Genomic DNA, 19,383 nt, shown 5'->3' on the forward strand with positions numbered 1-19,383 from the left:
AGCAGTTCGAGCCCCCTTCTGCTAAATAGTCAGAGGGTGGCACCAATGAACCGCACTGTGTGGGAGAAGTCCGGTTCCTCCCCAGCTCGGGGCACACCTGCCGTGTATGAAGGCACCGAAAACCTTGACACCCCGTTTGGAATTTGGGGCCTTTGAAGAGGCTTAACCACTTTGTTTATTTGGGCTAGAGTGGAATGCAGCAGTGCCGTCTTTGGACCTGGACAGCTAGGGTCCCCTTCCTGGGCCCTGTGCTTTAGAGGACCCCCCTCTAGCAGCATCCCTCACTGTGGGATAAGGGTACTCACCGAGAGCCTGCAGGGTCCCCCATCCACTCCTTGACCTCCCTTGAGCTACCTGGATCCTCAGAATTTGGTAGGACATCCCAGTGCCTGCCGCCAGGGCCTCTGTAGGCTTCTCTCCCATTTGTAACCCAGGACTGAGGGCAGGAATGATGGAGAGGCTGGGATGGTAACAGGGGTATTCCACACACATGCATGAGAGGAAAAGTCAGGAATAGGCTGGGGTCCTATTTATATTCTTGTGCCCACAAATACAGGCTAGGTCTAGAGTCCAGAAATGTCTTCTTCATTCAAAAATATCTTAAAATCTTTAGAACACTTATGTTTTTATTTCATAAGTGCTTAAAGCCCCAAAACCTGAGCAATTAATTCCAGAACCTTAAAGCTTATATGGGTGATATGGAACATGCCTTCTTTACTGCAACTGAGGGTGGGGAGTAGGGAAGGCCTCCATCCTGTCTGCACTGTGACTCAGCTAGTTGCAGGGTGTACCCCAGGAGGAACAAAGGGACCCTGTCAACAGTAAGCAACACTACCAAGATTTGCCGTCAGGCCCTGTCAGGTCCCAGTGGGGAGTGTGTCTGTCATTCTGTCATTACTTTCCTAAGATCCCAAATACCTTTAGAGGTCCAGAAACCAGAATAGGGCTTCTCCAAATGGGAGATAACTCCAGCCTGACTTAATGAGAAATCACAAAAGTTCTTGTTCAACTTGGGGCTACAGAAATACTGGCAAGAAGACCAAAGAAATTCTCCAGGCAAGTCATCCAACTCTGAAGCGGCAGCTTCTAAAGGAACTGAAATGGTCTCTCAGAAATTTACAGTAATTAATTGTTATTACAAAAGAATTTCTTTTGAGGTATGGTGAAGCATGTGATTACATCAGGAATGGTTTGAAAATATCAGGAAGGAGAAACTAGCTTTCTTGTCCCTGAAGGTTACTTTTAAAGTCAGAGGGTTTGCCTACTGGAAGAAAACGATATAATCATCAGTTTAAGTCTCACTTTTTAGACGAGGAGGCTGAGGCTCAGGGATGGGTACCTGCTCTGCCCCAAAGCTGCTCTGTGGATTGCTAACCCATAGTGTCGCTTTGCGACAGGGCTAGTGTTGGTCTCTGGGCTTCCAGGGCCTTTGATTCTAGGGCTATAAATTTGATAGATTAAATTTGACACAGTTTTTGAAAGTTCATAATCATCTGGAGTAGACGGTAGCAATTTAGTGTCTAAGAAAACTTGCATAAAGTTTCTGTCACCATTTGTTGTCTTGGTGTTTTCTGAATTAGAGAAGTTTTAGAGAAACACTGGGCTTTGTTTGGTTGGAGGAGTTGGAAACCATGAAACATTCTGAAGAGAGTACCTGAATGACTTGATAAGAGCTTGCTTTCCAAAAGTGAAATTCACCTCAGAGACTTCTTTTTTTTTTTTTTTTTTTTAATATTATTTTATTAGTTGGAGGCCAATCACTTCACAACATTTCAGTGGGTTTTGTCATACATTGACATGAATCAGCCATATAGTTACACGTATTCCCCATCCCGATCCCCCCCACCTCAGAGACTTCTAAACATCTTTTTTTTCCTCCCTTTTAAAACTATGTCCATTGGAGGCAGGGCTGCAAGAGAAGAGAAGCTGGCCCATGGGCCCAAGGGAATTTGTGCAGCTAATCCAGTCTTTGGGAAGGGCGGGCATGGAGGGGTAAGGGGGCCATGGGCCTCTCCAGCATGAGTTCCAGTCAGGTTAGGAGTTAGTATCAGAATTAGCAACAGCCCCCAAGGGACTGTTCCAAGCCATTCACCTGGGAAAGGGATATGAAAGTTCCAGATTAATCAGTTCTGCCTTCGAGACTGTTTTGGCTCTCCCTAGCCTTCACCATCTCTGTTTCCTTTACATGTGTTTCTGAGTCCTATAGATACCATATTCACCCCCTACTATTCCTCCTCTCCCTCCTCGCCAGGTCCCTCTGCCTTACCCCCACTCCTTTGGTTCCATGCTGCTGGTTCTGTTTACTGAGGGACAGTGGAAGCAAGTTATGAGAAGCTGTTAACAGAGAGTTGGGTGGGGGCAGTGGGGGATCCACAAGAAATGACAGGTTCATTGACCCCAATTCTGACTTTGATATATGTGTTATTTTACATAAGCCTATGTAAACTAAAAAAAAAAAAAAAATTATACAAATGTCTTTGTTGCTCTCAGAATAGGAGTGGGTCTTTATGGAAAACCTACTTAACAAAAAAAGACAATACTCCTTTTCAGTGACCTAATTAACAAAAGACCATACAAAGCGTAAAAGTGAACAGAAGACTATTACAGGGAGAATCTATCCAAAACTATGCAGAATATTCAAGATGATAATCTTGTTTACAGTAGTATTTGATTTTCTGTGGGAAATGTGAACAACTTAGCCCTTTGCAACTTAATCTAATTATATGAGAAATTGAGTTGAAGTATAAAAAAATGAGTACGTTTCCCCCCCCACCCTACTTAAAGAACTTTGCTTAGTTATGATCTTTAAAAAGAGAAGAAAGAAAGAAAAATGAGAAGACAAGGGATCTGAGAGCAAAATATAGACTCAGAAAGTTTAGTTCCTAGGCGGGGTTCTTTACTGGAATTGCTTTTGAGGTCCTCTTTGAATGTATGCTGCTTGGTTTTTCTCTTCCTAAAGAACTAGACCACCAGGGTGGTATTAAAATACTCTGTTCAAGAAGTGTTTTATGATCTAGAGATCAAAATTCCAATATATAAACTGGAAACATTTCAATCACTTTAATTAAAAAATTGATTTCAAGTGGCACAAATTTTACTGGGGCCCTACAGTATTCAACTTCAATCCACATTACCCAGCATTCAGAAAGACTCTTAGGTTTCTGGGTTGAGAAAAGATGCGTCTTTATGAATCTGTTCTGAGAAGCTATTTTTAGCTCCTGTCAGTCCCAACCTTAGGGTGCCCATGAGAGGAAACAAATTTCTTCAAGGATTTTTTAAGTCAGATGAGTTCACTATAACCTGAAGGTTGGACCCTCTTAAAATAGTCATTATAGCTCATCACATTAATAGAGCTTCAGCCTGTGCCTTTCTTGCTTCCTCCTATTCCAAATGTCAGGGCTGAGGTGTGTTGTTTATTGCCATGGGCCTTGGCATATAGGGCATTTTTTTGGTCCCGCTCACCTGGCTAGTAGCCCAAATGCCATTACTCTTGGCTTTGCCAGTGTGTACAAGTTGCTTATGAACCAAATCAAGATATAACAAACAGCTGGATTCTTATTTTAAAGGCATCACATGATTCCAAGAGGAAATCAGCTTTCAGGCTTTTGCCTCACATTGGATTTGGTCTGTGGTTTCCCTGTAGCGTGCCAGAAACTTGCATGATTATTAGGGGTTTGAGCCAGATAGTCAGATAGACAGGCCATCACATGCCCACAGTACAGAATGACCTCATTAAGCAACTCATGTTTCCAGCATGTTGCGAAATTCAGAATTTACCGAAGGATCTTGACCTTGTAATGTAAAGATGTCGGTGGTCGATAAGATTCAGCAGTATATTCTAATCTGAATTTCAAAACATTGGGCTAATTGTTCAAGGGGATATCTGAATTGCTGATCATCTTCTTGCCATAGATGGCGCAGTCTTTCAGAGCAGTTTGCATCAATTCAAATAGACTACATTAAAATGAGATCTTCTATCTGAGCATCACCCTGGATGGACTGACATTTTCAAAGGCACTAGGCCTTAAAACAACAAGGTCCTACTATATAGCAGAGAACTATATTGAGTGTCCTATGATAAAACATTATGGAAAAGAACATTTAAAAAAGAATATTGGTGTTATATACATATGTATGAATGTGTATGTATAACTGAATCACTTTGCTGTACAGCTGTAATTAACACATTGTTAAGTCAACTATAATTAAGAAAACAACACCTTGCCACCAAAAAAATACAACAGGGGGATTCTATAGGGCATTTTTTCATGTAACCACCTGTGCTTCTGCCTTTTTTTATACTTCACTGTCATTCCTGCCTTCCTGTGGCTTCTAAGTTCTGGCTTCTGGGTCCAGCGAACCCAGCGAACAGGATTAAGTCAAAGGCCTAGTATTCCAATCCCAAGTTGGCCATGGATAATGCAATCATCCATCTAATTGGAAGACATTATTAATAGGTATAACAGAGTAAAGCTTTTTTTTTTCTTTTCTGGGTCACTTAAGGACAGTTCCCATGGGCTCCTGAAAAACAGTTTATTCTGCGGAAGGACTATTTTCACAGAGCTTAATGAGGTATTAACACAAAACCTAATAGAAACTTAAAAGTTATTCACAGGATTGTCTCATTCTCTGTAGATGTACTTCACTAAACAAGTACAATAGCCTTGAACATCTGGAATTACTAGTGACTCATTTTACAAAGATTTACTAATTATGAACTCTCCTTGTACATTTAATCACTCCCTGTTGAATGAAGTTTGTCTATTTGAAATAATCCATCAGTTTTTTTTTTTTTTAAACAGACCAAGATCCTGCTCTTTGGTAATGGAAACCTAAGATAGTAAAGTGTAGACTTTAGAAATGTTCAACCATTGCCGTCATCACCCTCAGGGTTTAATTCTCTCTTCCAGTTCAATTTCACAAAGGAAAAGTTAGGTACTCAAATGAAGGAGCTCCTGGGGGAAGAATTTGGCTCTTTTTAATTAGCTAGATATCATAGTCTAACAATATTTTCTTCTTCCCCTGCCCTGTCCTGACTTTCTACCAGGAACATCAGGAAGCTAAAGTAGCTCCATAATTCTCAAATGAGTATTTTTAGAATGCTCCATTTACAAGTACTCCCTTGGAAATTGGAATTTCTATCTTCTTGGGAATTAAGTCAGCATTGCCTTGCTTTTCTTCATTCATTTCTCCTACTGGTTGTTTTTTTCTTTAGCCTGTCTCATGCTAAGGGTGCTGTGTTGAAAAGGCATTTTGGGGGGTGGAAGTTTGAGGGTGGAGTGAGGGTGTATACTCAGCAGCCTTGGACCTCTCCTGAGAAGTCTGGATGCAGAGCAGCTGAGCCAATATTTTGGGTGTAAATACCAAAGTTACAATTACTAGCCATGTGACCATGGACAATGGCTGAGCCTGTTTGTTCTTGTGTAAAATGAGAATAATGTTAGCACATACATCACAGAAACAAAGAGAAGACTGAAATAATATATGTAAAACACTCAACACAATGCCTGGAACATAATGAGTATTCAGTAAGTCATAGCTATTTACTGTTGTTATTGCTGCCTGGGAAGATATTGTTCTTGAGGTCAGATCACACACTCTTACCAAAATTTACTTGCTTTATTCTCCAGCTCTTAGTACATTTTCTCTCCCTCTGGCTAAAAGGTTAAAAGCTAAAGCTGCTCCATTTTTATGTCTACTGTCCAGTTAGCCTAACCAAGGTGAAACTAGGTGTATCTGTGTACATGAAGGTAATAATTTCTAGTATAAACACCAATTTTAATTTTAGGAAATCTGTTAAAAAAAAACTTCATGCTTAGACTAATTTACACTAGAAAAATTCCAAGTCATAAGTAGTTATTTACTGAATGTTAACATTTCTATAACTAATTTCCTTAATAATAACCCTAGATAATGTTTAATTTGGATAAAGTACACATCATTTTGGATGAGATGGTATTAAATGGCTGCATTGTGGAAACAAATCGGGCAAGAATTCTTGCCCCTCTGCTAATTCTTGATAAGATGTCAGACAGCTGAAAACAGAGAGGCTCTGCCAGACAACATCGACTCAAAGGAAATGAGAATACCATGGAGTACCTCTCAACATCGCTAGCCCACAAGAACCTGGAAGACCAAACATCTCAAAACAGGCTATCCTTCCAAAGACTTTTAAACAGGGGTTTTCCACAGTTCCTAAATGGAAAACAAAAGTGTATTTTAAAATATGATGTACAAAAAAAAATTTTCTCTAAACAGAGAGACAAGTTTTATTTTCTGACCATAAGCATTTTTTTCCCTCACTTGTTTAGATTTTGAGTAGTACTAAGGGAAACTTTTTGGTCTCTGCTTGACTTTGCAAAGAGATAAGTTCAGGAATAGCACCACCGGGTGGGAAGAAAATGTGAGAGCTCTCCGTTGGCCAATAAACTGTTAAAATTAACTTGAACATGCATATCACTTTGAATAATAGTTTTCTGAATGCTATCTTTTTCTTTAAAAAGTCAAAAGTTTACCTAATGTGTGTATCTAGTGAAAAATTCTTTCCAGTTTCTAAAAGCCTGATACATATTTTATAGGTACTTAACAATTACAACGCCATCATGTAATTAACCCTATAAAGAATGTTACTATAACGAGTGGCCAAACATTAAGACAGCCCTTACTGCTATCCTGAAGGCTTCCCAGGTGGTTCAGTGGTAAAGAATCCTGCCAATGCAGGAAGACATAGGTTCAATCCCTAGGTCAGAAGATCCCCTGGAGGAGGAAATGGCAACCTGCTCCAGTATTCTTGCCTGGATAATTCCATGAACAGAGGAGCCTGATGGGCTACAGTCCTTGGAGCTGCAAAGAGTCAGATACAGCTGAGCGATTGAGCACACACAGAACTGACTATCTTGTGTGCCATACTGTAAAGGGTTTACCTTATTAGTAAATTTATTGGTAAACGAAATTTAGTTCAAAGCCTAAAACTGAAATGCAAGAGAATCTCTGTTCAGGTTACTGTGAATCTACCCCTCTCTCTTTTATTCCTTCAATCCCTTCTCCTTCTCCTAAAGCAAAGAAGACTGCTAAGCCACTATAGAAGAGCAATACCCCGATCCTCCCAAATCTTTCTATATTATGCTTTTGCTGCTTCATCAACAGTAGAAGATGCAGAACTGCCTTAGGTAAAAGCATGTTCATGTGCACATTAAGGGTAAATAGAAATATAGTCTTGATACATGAAGATATCATGCCATCCTATGGAATTCAAGAGTTACTTTACCTACAACACTCTACCCTCCAAAAGAGGACATAAAAGTTTGTGTCTATGAAAACCAAGGCAATCAGTCAATAATGAATTCCAAAAGATCTTGTTCTGGACTCAGTTCAGGAAGGCAGAGGAAAGGCTTCTGACCTGCCAGAACAGTGAATGGTATGCATTGAGAAACCAAGATTTGGGGAAAGCCCAGTCTAGATCAAAGTGCTTTGGAGGTCTTTCTGAGACATTAGTTGGAAAACACTGTCCTAGTTGATAGGCACTTAATCAGTAGCACATTCAGGTAACTGCTGAAACTGGTACACCAGAAGTAACGAGGGAGTGCATAAAATTAATTTTTGGGTCATACCAAAATAGCATTTAAATAACATGTTGGCACAGATTTTAGTACCTTGAGAGAACAACAAAAAAAATACTAGGTAGATACCACTGGAAAAAATACTCCATGTGGAGACCCAAGTAGATGTCTCATAATACTTGACTCATACAAAGTGAAGTGTAATGTGACTCTGTCTATGACAGCCTGTGTCATCTCATTTCAGGCTTCTTGCTCAACTGTGACTACCAGCTTAATAATTTTCACACATGAAATTTATGTCTCAGACTGGGCAGCTTTACCTTGTCCTTGGACTTTTCATTCTACAGAAATCCTGGCATTTCAGAGTTACTCACTGTATAACAAGACTCATCAATTTTACCTGCTGTAGCAATGTGCTAGACCAGGATTCAGCAAACCTTTTCTGCAAAGGGCCAGATAGTGAGTATTTAAGGCTTTGTGGGCCATATGGTCTCTGCTGTAACCACTCAGTTCTGCCATTGTAATGCAGAAAGATCCAGAGATAATATATAAATAAATCAGCATGGCTATATTCTAATAAAACCATTTATTTATGGACACTGAAATCTGGATTCCATAAAATTTTCCCATCATATTATTAGTCTTGATTTTTTCAACTACTTAAAAAATTCAAAACCATATTTAGTTCATGGCTCACACAAAAGCAAATGGCAGGCCAGAGTTTGCTGACCCCTGTGCTAGACTAGGGGCTTCCTAAGTGGCTAGTGGTAAAGAATCCACCTGCCAATGCAGAAGCCACAGGAGACACGGACTCAATTCCTGGGTTGGGAAGATCCCCTAAAGCAGGAAATGGCAACCATCTCCAGTATTCTTGCCTGGAGAATCCCATGCACAGAGGGGCAGGGATGCAGGGGGAGGTTGGACGGGGGCTACAGTCCATAGGGTTGCAAAGAGTTAAGGTATGACTGAGCACCTGAGCACATATGTACTTACTAGACTTAGGTCTTGATAAAAGTTGGCTACTGACAGATGTTTTAGAGACTTAAATAACGGCAATACTACACACATAAACTGGATTTTAATTCTACTGCTATTGTAAGGTTCTAGTCATGCATCCATGACTTTTTTTGAGACAATCACCACTACTGCTTTTGGATAAAAGCATAGGTCATACGTTTAAATATTGCTATTATGCTTTATTAGCTTTTATTCTCACAGAGAACTGTGAAGCTAACAATAAGGTGAATTATTTAAATGCTGCCTCTGATTACACAGTCACAATATTCTCATGCAGAGAATAGAAACACTACTCAAATGATTGACTGCAGTGGGAGAAATCTCTAATGTAGAAAGGGAACATACCTTTTAAACAGGTAAATAGTGGGTGATTCCAAAAAATGCTTTTTACTCCTATAAAAGCCATCTGGCTAAATCAGGCCTAGTGACTTTACTTTTACCTAAATGCATAGATATGATAAATCAAAACAATTTGGAAATGGAAATACAGCCCCCCCCTTTAAAAAGGAGGAAACAGCATTATCCCAGTGGTTTCTTTTCACACCAACACAACATTCAAAAATTATTCTTGGATCTTAGACTTACACATCACTGAAAATACAGTGGTAAGTAGCAGATTTGGTGTTTAAAAAGTTAACACAAAAACATGGCTATTTTTAGCTGAAGGATACTTCAAGACAGAATGTTAAGAGTTGGATCACAAGCAAGTGGATGTGTATTTCTGTTAGCTTTCCAGTCTCAGTAAAGTGTATTTACATTAAAAAAAACATTTCTTCCTGTAGTAATTTCAAAAAATGAAATGTCAGTGATTCAAAATGACAAGTATTTAAGCTCTTAGTCTGATGGCTACAGTGAAACAGTCACATGACACAGTTTTGTACGCTGCAAACATTTTAATGATTATTGTTGAGCATACATTTTGGAAATTTTTTTTACTTCAAACTGCAACAAGTTAAATAAATGTTTATAATATACAAAGAAAATACAACCAAAAGTAAAACTTGCTTTAAGTGTGCCTTGCATCTAAACCAGTGTTTTTTCCTCCCCCCCTTAATATATCTTTTATTTTTGAACTGCACAAACACACTTAAGAATTTGATCTTTATAGTATGGCATTTAGGAAATAAAAATATACTCCCACCTCAAAGAAATAAAAAGGTTGTGCATGATTATATGCCAAACAAAAGAGAGAACACTAGATATACTCTGATAGTGCAGGCATCATTAAAGAGGAAAAGAAAAAGCTTGAGATGCTCATTAACTCTCTATGTTTTAAGGAAGCAGGATTTTTGACCAAGTAGCTTAAAAGCCAGCAAAACAGGGATCAGTGATGGCAACTGTAGTGTATGAAGTATGAAATGACAAACTTTACACAAATACACTGTTAGAAATTTACCAGTGAACACTGAAGATCTGAGAAGCTGCTCTTTGGAACAGTCAAGTAGAGCCACCTTATTCCAGTCACATGAGCCCTTGTTGCAACACAGTGTTCTGTGCTCTGTACTTGCTGGCTGGCTAGTTAAAGGATTTGTTTTGTCATTAGCAGCTAACAAACTTATTCCACATGTTCTTAAAGCCTTAATGGTGGAAAAAAAGGCAAGTGTCATTAGCATGGAGGATCATACACTTCTCTGCAAACAAACACAAGAGGCTTCACTAGAACTTTAAGTCTCTGATGTCTCCCATTGCACTTCAAAACTCAATTGAGATGAAAGCCTTTCTCCATTGTAGCAGCTAGCAGACGCTCTCTCATGATCTCCTCTGAAGAGTATTCCGGCAACTTTAGATAATGCACACATGTATTCACTGATGGGTAGCTTGCATCAGTAGCATCAACCTACACAGAAACAGAATTGAAAATAATAGAAGACCATGACTTTAAATATGCATTTCTTTCAACCCTTAGGTAACTAAATTTGGTTTAGATTGCCTAGTAGCTAGAGTTTGTACCTTGCGTACAACTGTGAGCCTGGGGTGCAAGTTAGCCAGTCCCCCTGGGGGCAGAGTTGAACAGCCAGTGGTAAACTGCAGAAATGCTTTCCTCTCGTCTGAAGACATACCACATAAAACCCGCACGAACCTAAGGAAGCCAGGGCTACAAGAAGAAAAACAGAGTTACAGTGATCTGATAGCTGATTTAAATGAAAAATACTACCACTACTTTATAAGCCAGTGATAAACCCTCAAAATGAATATCCACATGTCAAAAGAACCACACTGTCTAGAGACTTTTGGGTAAGTATGAAATGAGCTGATACAAACTACTTAAAAAATATTCTTCAAAGGCTGTCGTATAAAGGTAAGAAATACCAATGACATATAGGAATCAAATATGCAACAAAGCTAGCAAATCAGAAAAGCTCAGGATGAGCATGCTTAGTTGGTCCAAATATGGCCACACTAGCAACAGGGATCTGAAATAATCCCTGTTTGTAACTGTTACAGTGAAATAAAGTATCACTGTATGCCACAAATGAATTTCATAATGATAAAGAAACCAGACCTCAGAGAACACATACTGCATAATTTCATTTATTAAAGTTCAAAAAGCAAGCAAACCTAATCAATGGAAATAGTGATTTAATGACTAGGAAATAATAAATGGGGACAGGGACTTTCGGAGTTTTTTCTCATTCTGGGTACCAGTTATGCAGGTGTGTCTGTTCTGTGAAAATTCTTCAGGCTCTACATGCAATTTGTGTACTTCTCTGTTATACTTCAATAAAAATTTACTTTAAAAAAGCTATATGTACTTAAATAAAAAGTTTACTTTAAAAAAGCTATACGTACAATAAGTTTAAAATAATAATACTTTCTCATTTACATTACTTTGAAAACTTATAAATCAAAACTAAATACAATTTCCTGATATTGTATCAGGAGTGAGGCGAATAGGAGTGAACTGAGTGCTATTAGACATCACTGGAATAATCAACAAAGCTAGAATGTACACCATGGATTAGCTAATAATATGGAATCACGAATTTGCTAACAAGTTATGGGTATGTGAGAGAAACCTCACAATGTACATTAATATATTGCAGAGTAAAGGTAGATGGTATATGCATCATATCCTCAAATGATTCAGAAAAAAAGTGTGTGTGTGTGTGTGTGTAGAGAGAGAAATAATATAAAAGTACAGCAAAATGTTAAGTACTGGTGATGCTGGGTAAGAATACATAAGAATTCTTAACTATTCTTCAACTTTTCTGTAAGTTTTAAAACATTTAAAAATAAAGGTTACTATAAAAGCAGCAAAGCCTAAGGGTTTATAAATGACCCAACTGTTAAGATGATGAACAGTTAAAATACAGTGAGTAAAGGAATCTTAACATCAGCCATGATTCAGGTGACTTTCTATATAAACTCAGGCTTATCAATGAATATGCATCTTGATAATAGTAAGACTTAATAGCTTTCTCATTTTATGCATATAATTCACTGAGTCATTTAGAGAACCTCCCACTCTAAGATAAACATAAACAATTTCCTAGAAAATAACCAACACATACCTGTCACGTGTATAACCCAACTTAGGTTCAGTATAATTAATAATATCCTCTGCTGCCCAGGATGGTGACTGATTTCCACAAAGAATCATTTGGACCTCTTCATGGCTGAAGGAACTTAATTTCTCCATTGGAAAAACTTTATTAAACCCATCTACATGTTACAGCAAAAAAACAAAACACAACTGAGTTTCTAAGTTACAATTTCTTTTTTTTTTTTTTCTAAGTTACAATTTCAAAATCACAAATTTCAAATCATAATACTCAACTAAATGGACCGAAGACAAATATAAATATTTGAAAAAGCAAATAAAAATTAAAGTGGCTTGAAATAAAAACTGTGCTAGGGTTTTAAGTACAGAAATCTTTACTTAGTATCACAGATGTATATATGGAGAGAATATTCAGACACTATGGTCAGTAGCCAAATTCTGATAATTTCCCAACCAGTTCTTTATGTCATACAAGCCAGCCAAAACAAAGCTGGCTTCTCATTTTTAAAACTAGTAAGTGATAAGCAGATCAATATATTTTACCTCACTCTTTACCTGAAGACTTTAGGTTCTAATATGGTTTAATTCATCCTGATCATGTATGCAACCTTATATCCACTTACAAAGGAAAAAATAGAAGCCAAAGTAGGTCCCTCATCACTCAGGAAGAGCAAGCTGAGGGTATGCTACAGCTTGAAAATGCTTCAATCTGTTCTGGGTACCCTGTAGGACCTAACTGTTGGGAAGACAAAAAACTAGATGACAAATCTAGAGATTACTAGCATAGTCTAATTTTTGAGCATAGCAGTACCTTAATTTCAGTGTCTCAAAGTACAAGGAATGGGATTAAGCTAAAGACCCTTAAAAATTACCTCTGAAGGCTTCCATCTGTTTCTGAATACCCGTATGCATGCAAAAGTCAAACATCAAATCCACATATTCTTCTGCATTATCCATTGTTATCATCTGCAAAGGAAAATTTGTCAAGGTAGTTGTTAATATCTAAGAATATTTTAAGAGGATTTTTCTGAATTTACAAACATTTTAAAAGCAAAATTTGTACCTCATCTTCACCACTTGGCTTGAGATCCACAGCTGTAAAACCATATATTCTTGAGGAAGGGCAAAACTGGAAATTTAAACTGGGAGGGCAGAAAAAAAAGAATTAGATTAACATTCAGCTAACACTGGTGTTTAATTTTAAAACACTGCTGCCGAAACCATGAACCCTTCCCTACACTCACTCAACAATAGCAAAATCACTCTACCAGATTAGATGTTAAATATGGGACCTTTTAAAATGCAAACCCCTGTGCAGGAAAATTATCTGGACAACTGTTACCAAACCTGGTTTTGCAGAGGTTGCATGAAACATCACTTTTCACGTTTCCATGTTTCACTTCCTCCTTATGGCACAAAATTAATGAACTAAAGATTTCTGCAATGAATTATGGCAGCAACGTGTTTATAAGATTTTTTTAAAAAAACAGGAACTGTTGCTTTACTTAGGTTATTAATGCTCTGTTGTGATTCTCACCTCAAATCAAACCTTGAATATATTAAACATAACTTCTCAATATTATCAAAAGGAGGAAGGGAAAAAAAGAAAGCAAAGCCTTGCAATCAATCCAAAATCACAGTTAAACGTAACAAGGATATAATAATTACATGGATACAAATTAATAGAATTTTATGAAAACAAAAGTTTTAGACCTTACTCATCCGTTAGGCTGAAGTGTGTGTGTGTGTGTGTGTGTGTGTGTGTGTGTGTGTGCAAATTACTGAAGACAAAGGAACAAAAGTTTTAGACCTTACTCATCCGTTAGGTGTGTGTGTGTGTGTGTGTGTGTGTGTGCAAATTACTGAAGACAAAGGAACAAAAGTTTTAGACCTTACTCATCCGTTAGGCTGAAGTGTGTGTGTGTGTGTGTGTGTGTGTGAGATATGTGTGTATATATACACACATATATATAGGTATATGTATAAGTGAATGAACATGTATATAAAGCTTACCCTAAGTCCTCTATGCTCAGCGGAGGCCCAGAACCGGACGGGTTCTTCAGCACCAGCTCTTGTAATTTCGTGTTCTTCTCGTCTTCAGAAAGACCTTTGTTGCTTAAAATCTGGCGCCTCTTGATGGCAAGGTCTTTAATTTCTTTTAAAAATCTGGCTCTGTGTGGGTTTACTAGTTCAAAGTCTTCCCAAGTTAAAATTCCATTAAACCAAGCTGGCGGTTTTGGTTTCGGGGGATCGAGAATGAATTCTGATTTTGAATCCTCCTCAAAGCTTCCTACTGAGAGTGAGTCATGCCCTTCTTCCGTAGAGGCTTCAGACTGACTTTCAGTGCAGTGTAAGTCTCTGTCACCTCGTGACTCATAAATCAGTTTGCTCATGTTGCTTTTAATGTCCCCCATACACATAAGTTTAAAGAAAGGTTTGGAAATAGGTAAGTCCACAAGTCTATTGTCTTGAATGCATTTGGCCAAGAAAATTCCAAGGAAATGAAAGAGTTTTGTGATCCTTTCAAGCTCATCACTGTCTTGTGGAAATGGAGCCGTAAACAGTCCACATGATCTCTGCACGTAGTATCCGGGAGGTTTCAATCCACCTCCAAGATCAACCTGATTTTTTTAGAAGGAGAAATGCAAATAAAATCAGAAGACCCATAAACATTAAACATATTAACTGTGCTAGATAGTATCTATAGTCACAGTTTATTAAATACGTTTTATGGACTAAATTTTATCTTTCAATAATATCAAGGTTATTCAATAATAAAAGCAGAGTCAGAAAACCTGGCTTATATTCTGAAAACTATCCAATTTTTAACTTTCTAAAAGCTTAATCGCAAATCAAATCATGAAATAGGAAATAAAGCTTACGTGACGAGATTCATCATCTGGAAAGTTGTCATCACAGAGCCAAGCTCCCAAGTCAGTTCTCTGGAATTCTGCTGCTACCAGAGCATAGAACTCTAACGTGGGCCCCAAACCAGTTCCTTCTTCTCCTAAAAATTCAACCTAAACACAAACAAATAAATTACGAGGGAAAGTAAGCTTTTAAAAAATCATTTCTGTAATGATCCCACTCTTGCCAAAATCCAGTCCTACTGTAATATATGTTTTTTTTAAATAGCAGTAGTATAAGCCACACAACAGTTTTTATTTTAGTTTTTCTGAAGAGAAATTTGATTTGTTGTACACTGTTCCATATTCAAACACTCTGGTTAGCATTGTTCATACATCAATTTACTTCTCACAACAAGCCTACAAAATATACCATTATCTCCTTTTCACATCAAAGCAAACCAAATTTTAGATAAAGAGGTTATATCATTGCTTGAGAGATCTGTGTGTTTGTGTGTCTGTCTATGTGACACTAAAACCTAAACTCTTTCACTTATTTCTGACTTCCAGCAATCACTTTAAGGATTTTTATACACAGTCCATGTATTCCAAAAATTTGAGGCAGCTTACAGAAATATACAGTACAGAGTAAAATAATAATTAAGAATTATCTATGTTAGAGAAATATATGGATAAAAGAACAGATGAAGGCACAGAAATTTCTTCCTTCTTCTTTTTGACTGAGCCGCATGACGACTGAACCTGTGTCCCCAGCAATGGAAGTGTAGACTCCTAACCACTGGACTACTAGGGAATTCCTAGGCATAGAAATTTTAAAGTGAAAGTCATAAGCCTTATAAATTTTCTAGAGCTATATCATATTTACCACAGTCTGGGATCCAAAAAATAAACAAATCAGGTGACTGACATCTGTGACAGGAGAGGTATTTCTTTGTCTCTCATATATAAGGAATATAATCAACAATGCCCACAATAACATCTCTGCAGGAAATATACTGAATTTCCTACTGCCGATTGCTATAAAATTTCTCAATACAGAAATAAAAACCCATGATACAATACCAAGCACAATTTAAGTTAAACAATTATACAAAACACATGTGCTCCAAAAAAGCAGGTATCTTGTGGCACAGCTTAATATAAAGGTAAAATTTGGAGTATCAGAACCCTTTGTGAATATGATTACTTGGTTCAGGCTTTGCTAAGAAATGAGCAGTGTCCTTCAAATGGACCAAGCACTCTCCCATTTCATGAGTGAAGATATTCTTTGCTGCTCATTAAGCCATGAGATCCTGACCCTGAGGAGGTGAGCTGACATCCTCTCATGAAAGATGCCCTGCCAGAGGAGAAGGCATTTGCCCAGAAGACAGAGGAATCCCTCTACACTTCTATCTAATGCAGTTTTTTTTTTTTTTTCTCCTAACGTAGTTTTTATGCAGTGGAAGAATAGAGACTAACTCTCTAGTTGTCATTCCTGCACACTAAAAGAAATTTATATAGTGGTACCTCAAGAACTGATTTCCGATCTGCGTGTATTTGCATGACATTCTCAGCCCACTCCATCAGTGATTCACCACGTGGAACTTTTACTCTTTCATGCTTGAGACGACCAACACGGAACTCTCCAGGATCATCTCGCCTCACACTACTTGTGGTCCTTGTTCTTTCCACAGTGGCCTCACGTCGGTTTTGTAGCCACACGATTGCTCTGAAATAGAAAAACATCTCTGTAGCTGTAGCCTACAGCAACAGTTGATTGTACTACTACACAAGCAACAAAATTCAAAAGATTTAAGAATATTTTTTTATCAGGTGTTCAAATACACTAATCTTTTTTTTTTTTATTTCCTTAAATAGAGAAATACTGAGTCTGTATTTTCCCTTTTTATTTTAGTGATTAACAGATAAAGGTCTGTGGCCCAATCCCACAAAACACATAAAAATACTGACAAACTCATAATACCTAATAATATAAACAAACATTTCCTAAATCAGAGAACATAAAAAATGGTTAAGCTATCTTTATTAAATAACTGAATCCAACACTGAAACAGTATTGTGAGTTTGAAACATTTTCTTTGTAACAATGCAGAGCTAACCCATCTAGGATGAAAGAAAGACTCCTGAACTAAGAATAACAGGATAAAAGATATACGATATGTGCTATAACTTTTGGGGTACCCTGAGACCAATCAGCTATACACTTTGAGAATCAATTTCCTCACATAAAAATCAGGGAGTTCCCTGGTGGTCTAATGATCAGCATTCAGTGTTCTTCACTGCCTCTAGTGTTATGCGAACAAATGCTTGGTAAAGGATATAAAATGGTACAACAGATGTAACTTATCTGTTACATAGATAAGTTATCTGGAAACAGGCAGATCCATTTAAATTATAACTTTTTTACATCTACTGTGAAACTACTCTGGGTATTCAATCATTCAACAAATATTTACGGAGCAACTATAATGAGAGCAGTACAATATACATACATTACATACAGTACAACATACAGTACAATGACAGCAGTGAACAAAATTGCCAGAAATTCCTGCCCTCATGAAACTTTCATCTAATGAAGGAGACAGAAAAACAGAAAGTAAAATTTATAGTATGTTATATGGCAGCTGGAGAAAAATAGTGGCCAAAAGATATATTTTAACGTTATGTCAAAGCTATTTTCAAGCATTAAATTTTATATTCTTAGGAATTTCAGCAACTAAAAATTTATGTAAACCACTTAAAATACTGTACAATAAATGCTAGCTGATGGAAAACACAGTACTTAAACCCACACTGTTCTAAGAGTGCTTATATCCAACTGGAAACCAAAAAATGTTTAAATGTTGCCAACTCTTTTTTTTTTAATTTGGCCATGCCACAGAGCTTGGAAGATCATAGTTCCCTCACTTCAGGAACTGAACCTTCGCCCTTGGCAGTGAAAGCGTGGAGTCCAAACCATTGGACCATCAGGGAATTCCCAAATATTGACAATTCTTTACAAGAAACCAATATATTTTCTGCATCAGTCTTGATATAAAGTATAAGTACATTTTAAGCTTATATAAAACATTAAAAAAGACATTTATTCCAAAAATATAAAAAGACACACTTCCTACCTTGATGCACCAAAAGCTGTACATGTGAAATAAAGCTGTCTAGTTTCAAATGGTATTAGAAAAGGACACTTGCTGGTTAACTGTTCACACCAGTCTGGCAGAGCTCCACTTGCCAATGCCAATGGTTCCTACAAATTAACAAATAACAAAGTCCTATTATTAAAAAAGACAAAAGGGAGTCGATTCTTAACAGGCGAAATGGTGGGAGGAAGAAAAGGAAGGAGAGGTAATACTCTGAAAGTCCAACAGATTCAAGAGTTCAACTATCTGGTTTTATTACCTCAATTTGCTGCAAAATTTTTGTTGTGATTTTTTTGCTAGTGAATTCATCTGGTGGAAAAGTAAACTGTGGCTGCTCATCACCTTCTGTAAAAGTAACAGAATTAATAAAAATATAAACTGACTTATTTGTTTAAATGTCACAGAAATGAAACAAGGATTCTTACAGACCTTCCTGGGATATTCTTGAGTAAGGGTCACTTGCAACTATATACAGAATACGCAGGAGCTGAAGGACGTCTTCCACGCCACATGAATTCTGCCCATTGCCTGCCTTGGCCTGAGGTTGTTCTTTTGTCAAATTAAGAATATCACTACTTTGAAGAGTAGAAATGGCCCCCTGGTTTAACCCAGACTTTGTTCCATGCTCACAAAAATCCTACAGAAACAGGAAAACCAGCCATTAATCATTTTTAAGAAAAACAATATATCATCCTGTTAGTATTAATGTGAAAAAGCTCGAATTCTTAAAAAAAAAACAAACTGCTTTCTTTTAAAATAAAAACAGTATCACCCAAGTCAAGGCTTAAAGTGTTCTAAACCAATAAAATTCACAAAATATAACTACTGAAAGCCACAGTTAAAACTATGTATTTAGATCCTATGCCACAAACCAAATTTGAAATTTTAGCATTGGCATATTAACAATGTTAATTCAACCTCATTTTTTAGTATGTCCCAACGAACTGCTCTTCTGCAAGAATACTTAAAAAGCTGCAAACAAAGCACAAAGCCATTCCCAGTCAAAACAGTGTCTTGATGCCAATATATACCTTATATGCAGCTATGAGCTGAGAACAATTTCTGTTTTTCCTAATACTTTTATTAGTGCCAGTTAATTTCCAGTGGCGCAGGAAAGCGGCGTCTGCATTCTTCTGCAGGTAGGTTATCAAGTCATTCTTTGGTAATTCATCAGTGCCAAGGTACTGTTCCACATGCTCTATAGACCAACAACCCTACAATAGGAAAAACCAAATGTTGGCCTTTCCTGATTATAAAGTCTATGCTATTTCACATGCATCTCATAAGGTGGCTTCAAG

The 19,383-nt window shown here is 37.4% G+C and overlaps 2 protein-coding genes across 10 annotated transcripts in view; one reads left to right on the forward strand and one right to left on the reverse strand.

Moving 5' to 3' along the window:
* The window catches only part of AP4S1 (adaptor related protein complex 4 subunit sigma 1), a 69,350-nt gene that overhangs the window by 36,391 nt on the left and 13,576 nt on the right, over positions 1-19,383 (forward strand). For 4 of the 5 annotated variants that reach the window (XM_065905855.1, XM_065905853.1, XM_065905856.1 and 1 more), the window contains exon 6: positions 5,911-9,366. The exons of the other annotated variant lie outside the window; for it this stretch is intronic. In XM_065905855.1, the coding sequence (XP_065761927.1) occupies positions 5,911-6,039 (129 nt within the window). In that variant the 3' untranslated portion in view covers positions 6,040-9,366. Of the gene's footprint in view, positions 1-5,910; positions 9,367-19,383 lie in introns of those variants that run through there. 5 annotated transcript variants of the gene reach the window in all.
* Positions 9,450-19,383, reverse strand: part of HECTD1 (HECT domain E3 ubiquitin protein ligase 1) — a 73,785-nt gene continuing 63,851 nt past the window's right edge. For 4 of the 5 annotated variants that reach the window (XM_065905837.1, XM_065905835.1, XM_065905834.1 and 1 more), the window contains 12 exons: positions 19,117-19,299; positions 18,515-18,722; positions 18,345-18,430; positions 18,065-18,192; positions 16,452-16,653; positions 14,961-15,098; positions 14,092-14,699; positions 13,142-13,220; positions 12,951-13,044; positions 12,089-12,239; positions 10,527-10,671; positions 9,450-10,413 (listed from right to left, as the gene is read on the reverse strand). In XM_065905837.1, the coding sequence (XP_065761909.1) occupies positions 10,276-10,413; positions 10,527-10,671; positions 12,089-12,239; positions 12,951-13,044; positions 13,142-13,220; positions 14,092-14,699; positions 14,961-15,098; positions 16,452-16,653; positions 18,065-18,192; positions 18,345-18,430; positions 18,515-18,722; positions 19,117-19,299 (2,160 nt within the window). In that variant the 3' untranslated portion in view covers positions 9,450-10,275. The remainder of the gene's footprint in view (positions 10,414-10,526; positions 10,672-12,088; positions 12,240-12,950; positions 13,045-13,141; positions 13,221-14,091; positions 14,700-14,960; positions 15,099-16,451; positions 16,654-18,064; positions 18,193-18,344; positions 18,431-18,514; positions 18,723-19,116; positions 19,300-19,383) is intronic. The other variant, XM_065905836.1, reaches the window with a different exon arrangement.

Source organism: Muntiacus reevesi, chromosome 15 (assembly GCF_963930625.1).
Source record: "Muntiacus reevesi chromosome 15, mMunRee1.1, whole genome shotgun sequence".
Taxonomy (NCBI): domain Eukaryota; kingdom Metazoa; phylum Chordata; class Mammalia; order Artiodactyla; family Cervidae; genus Muntiacus; species Muntiacus reevesi.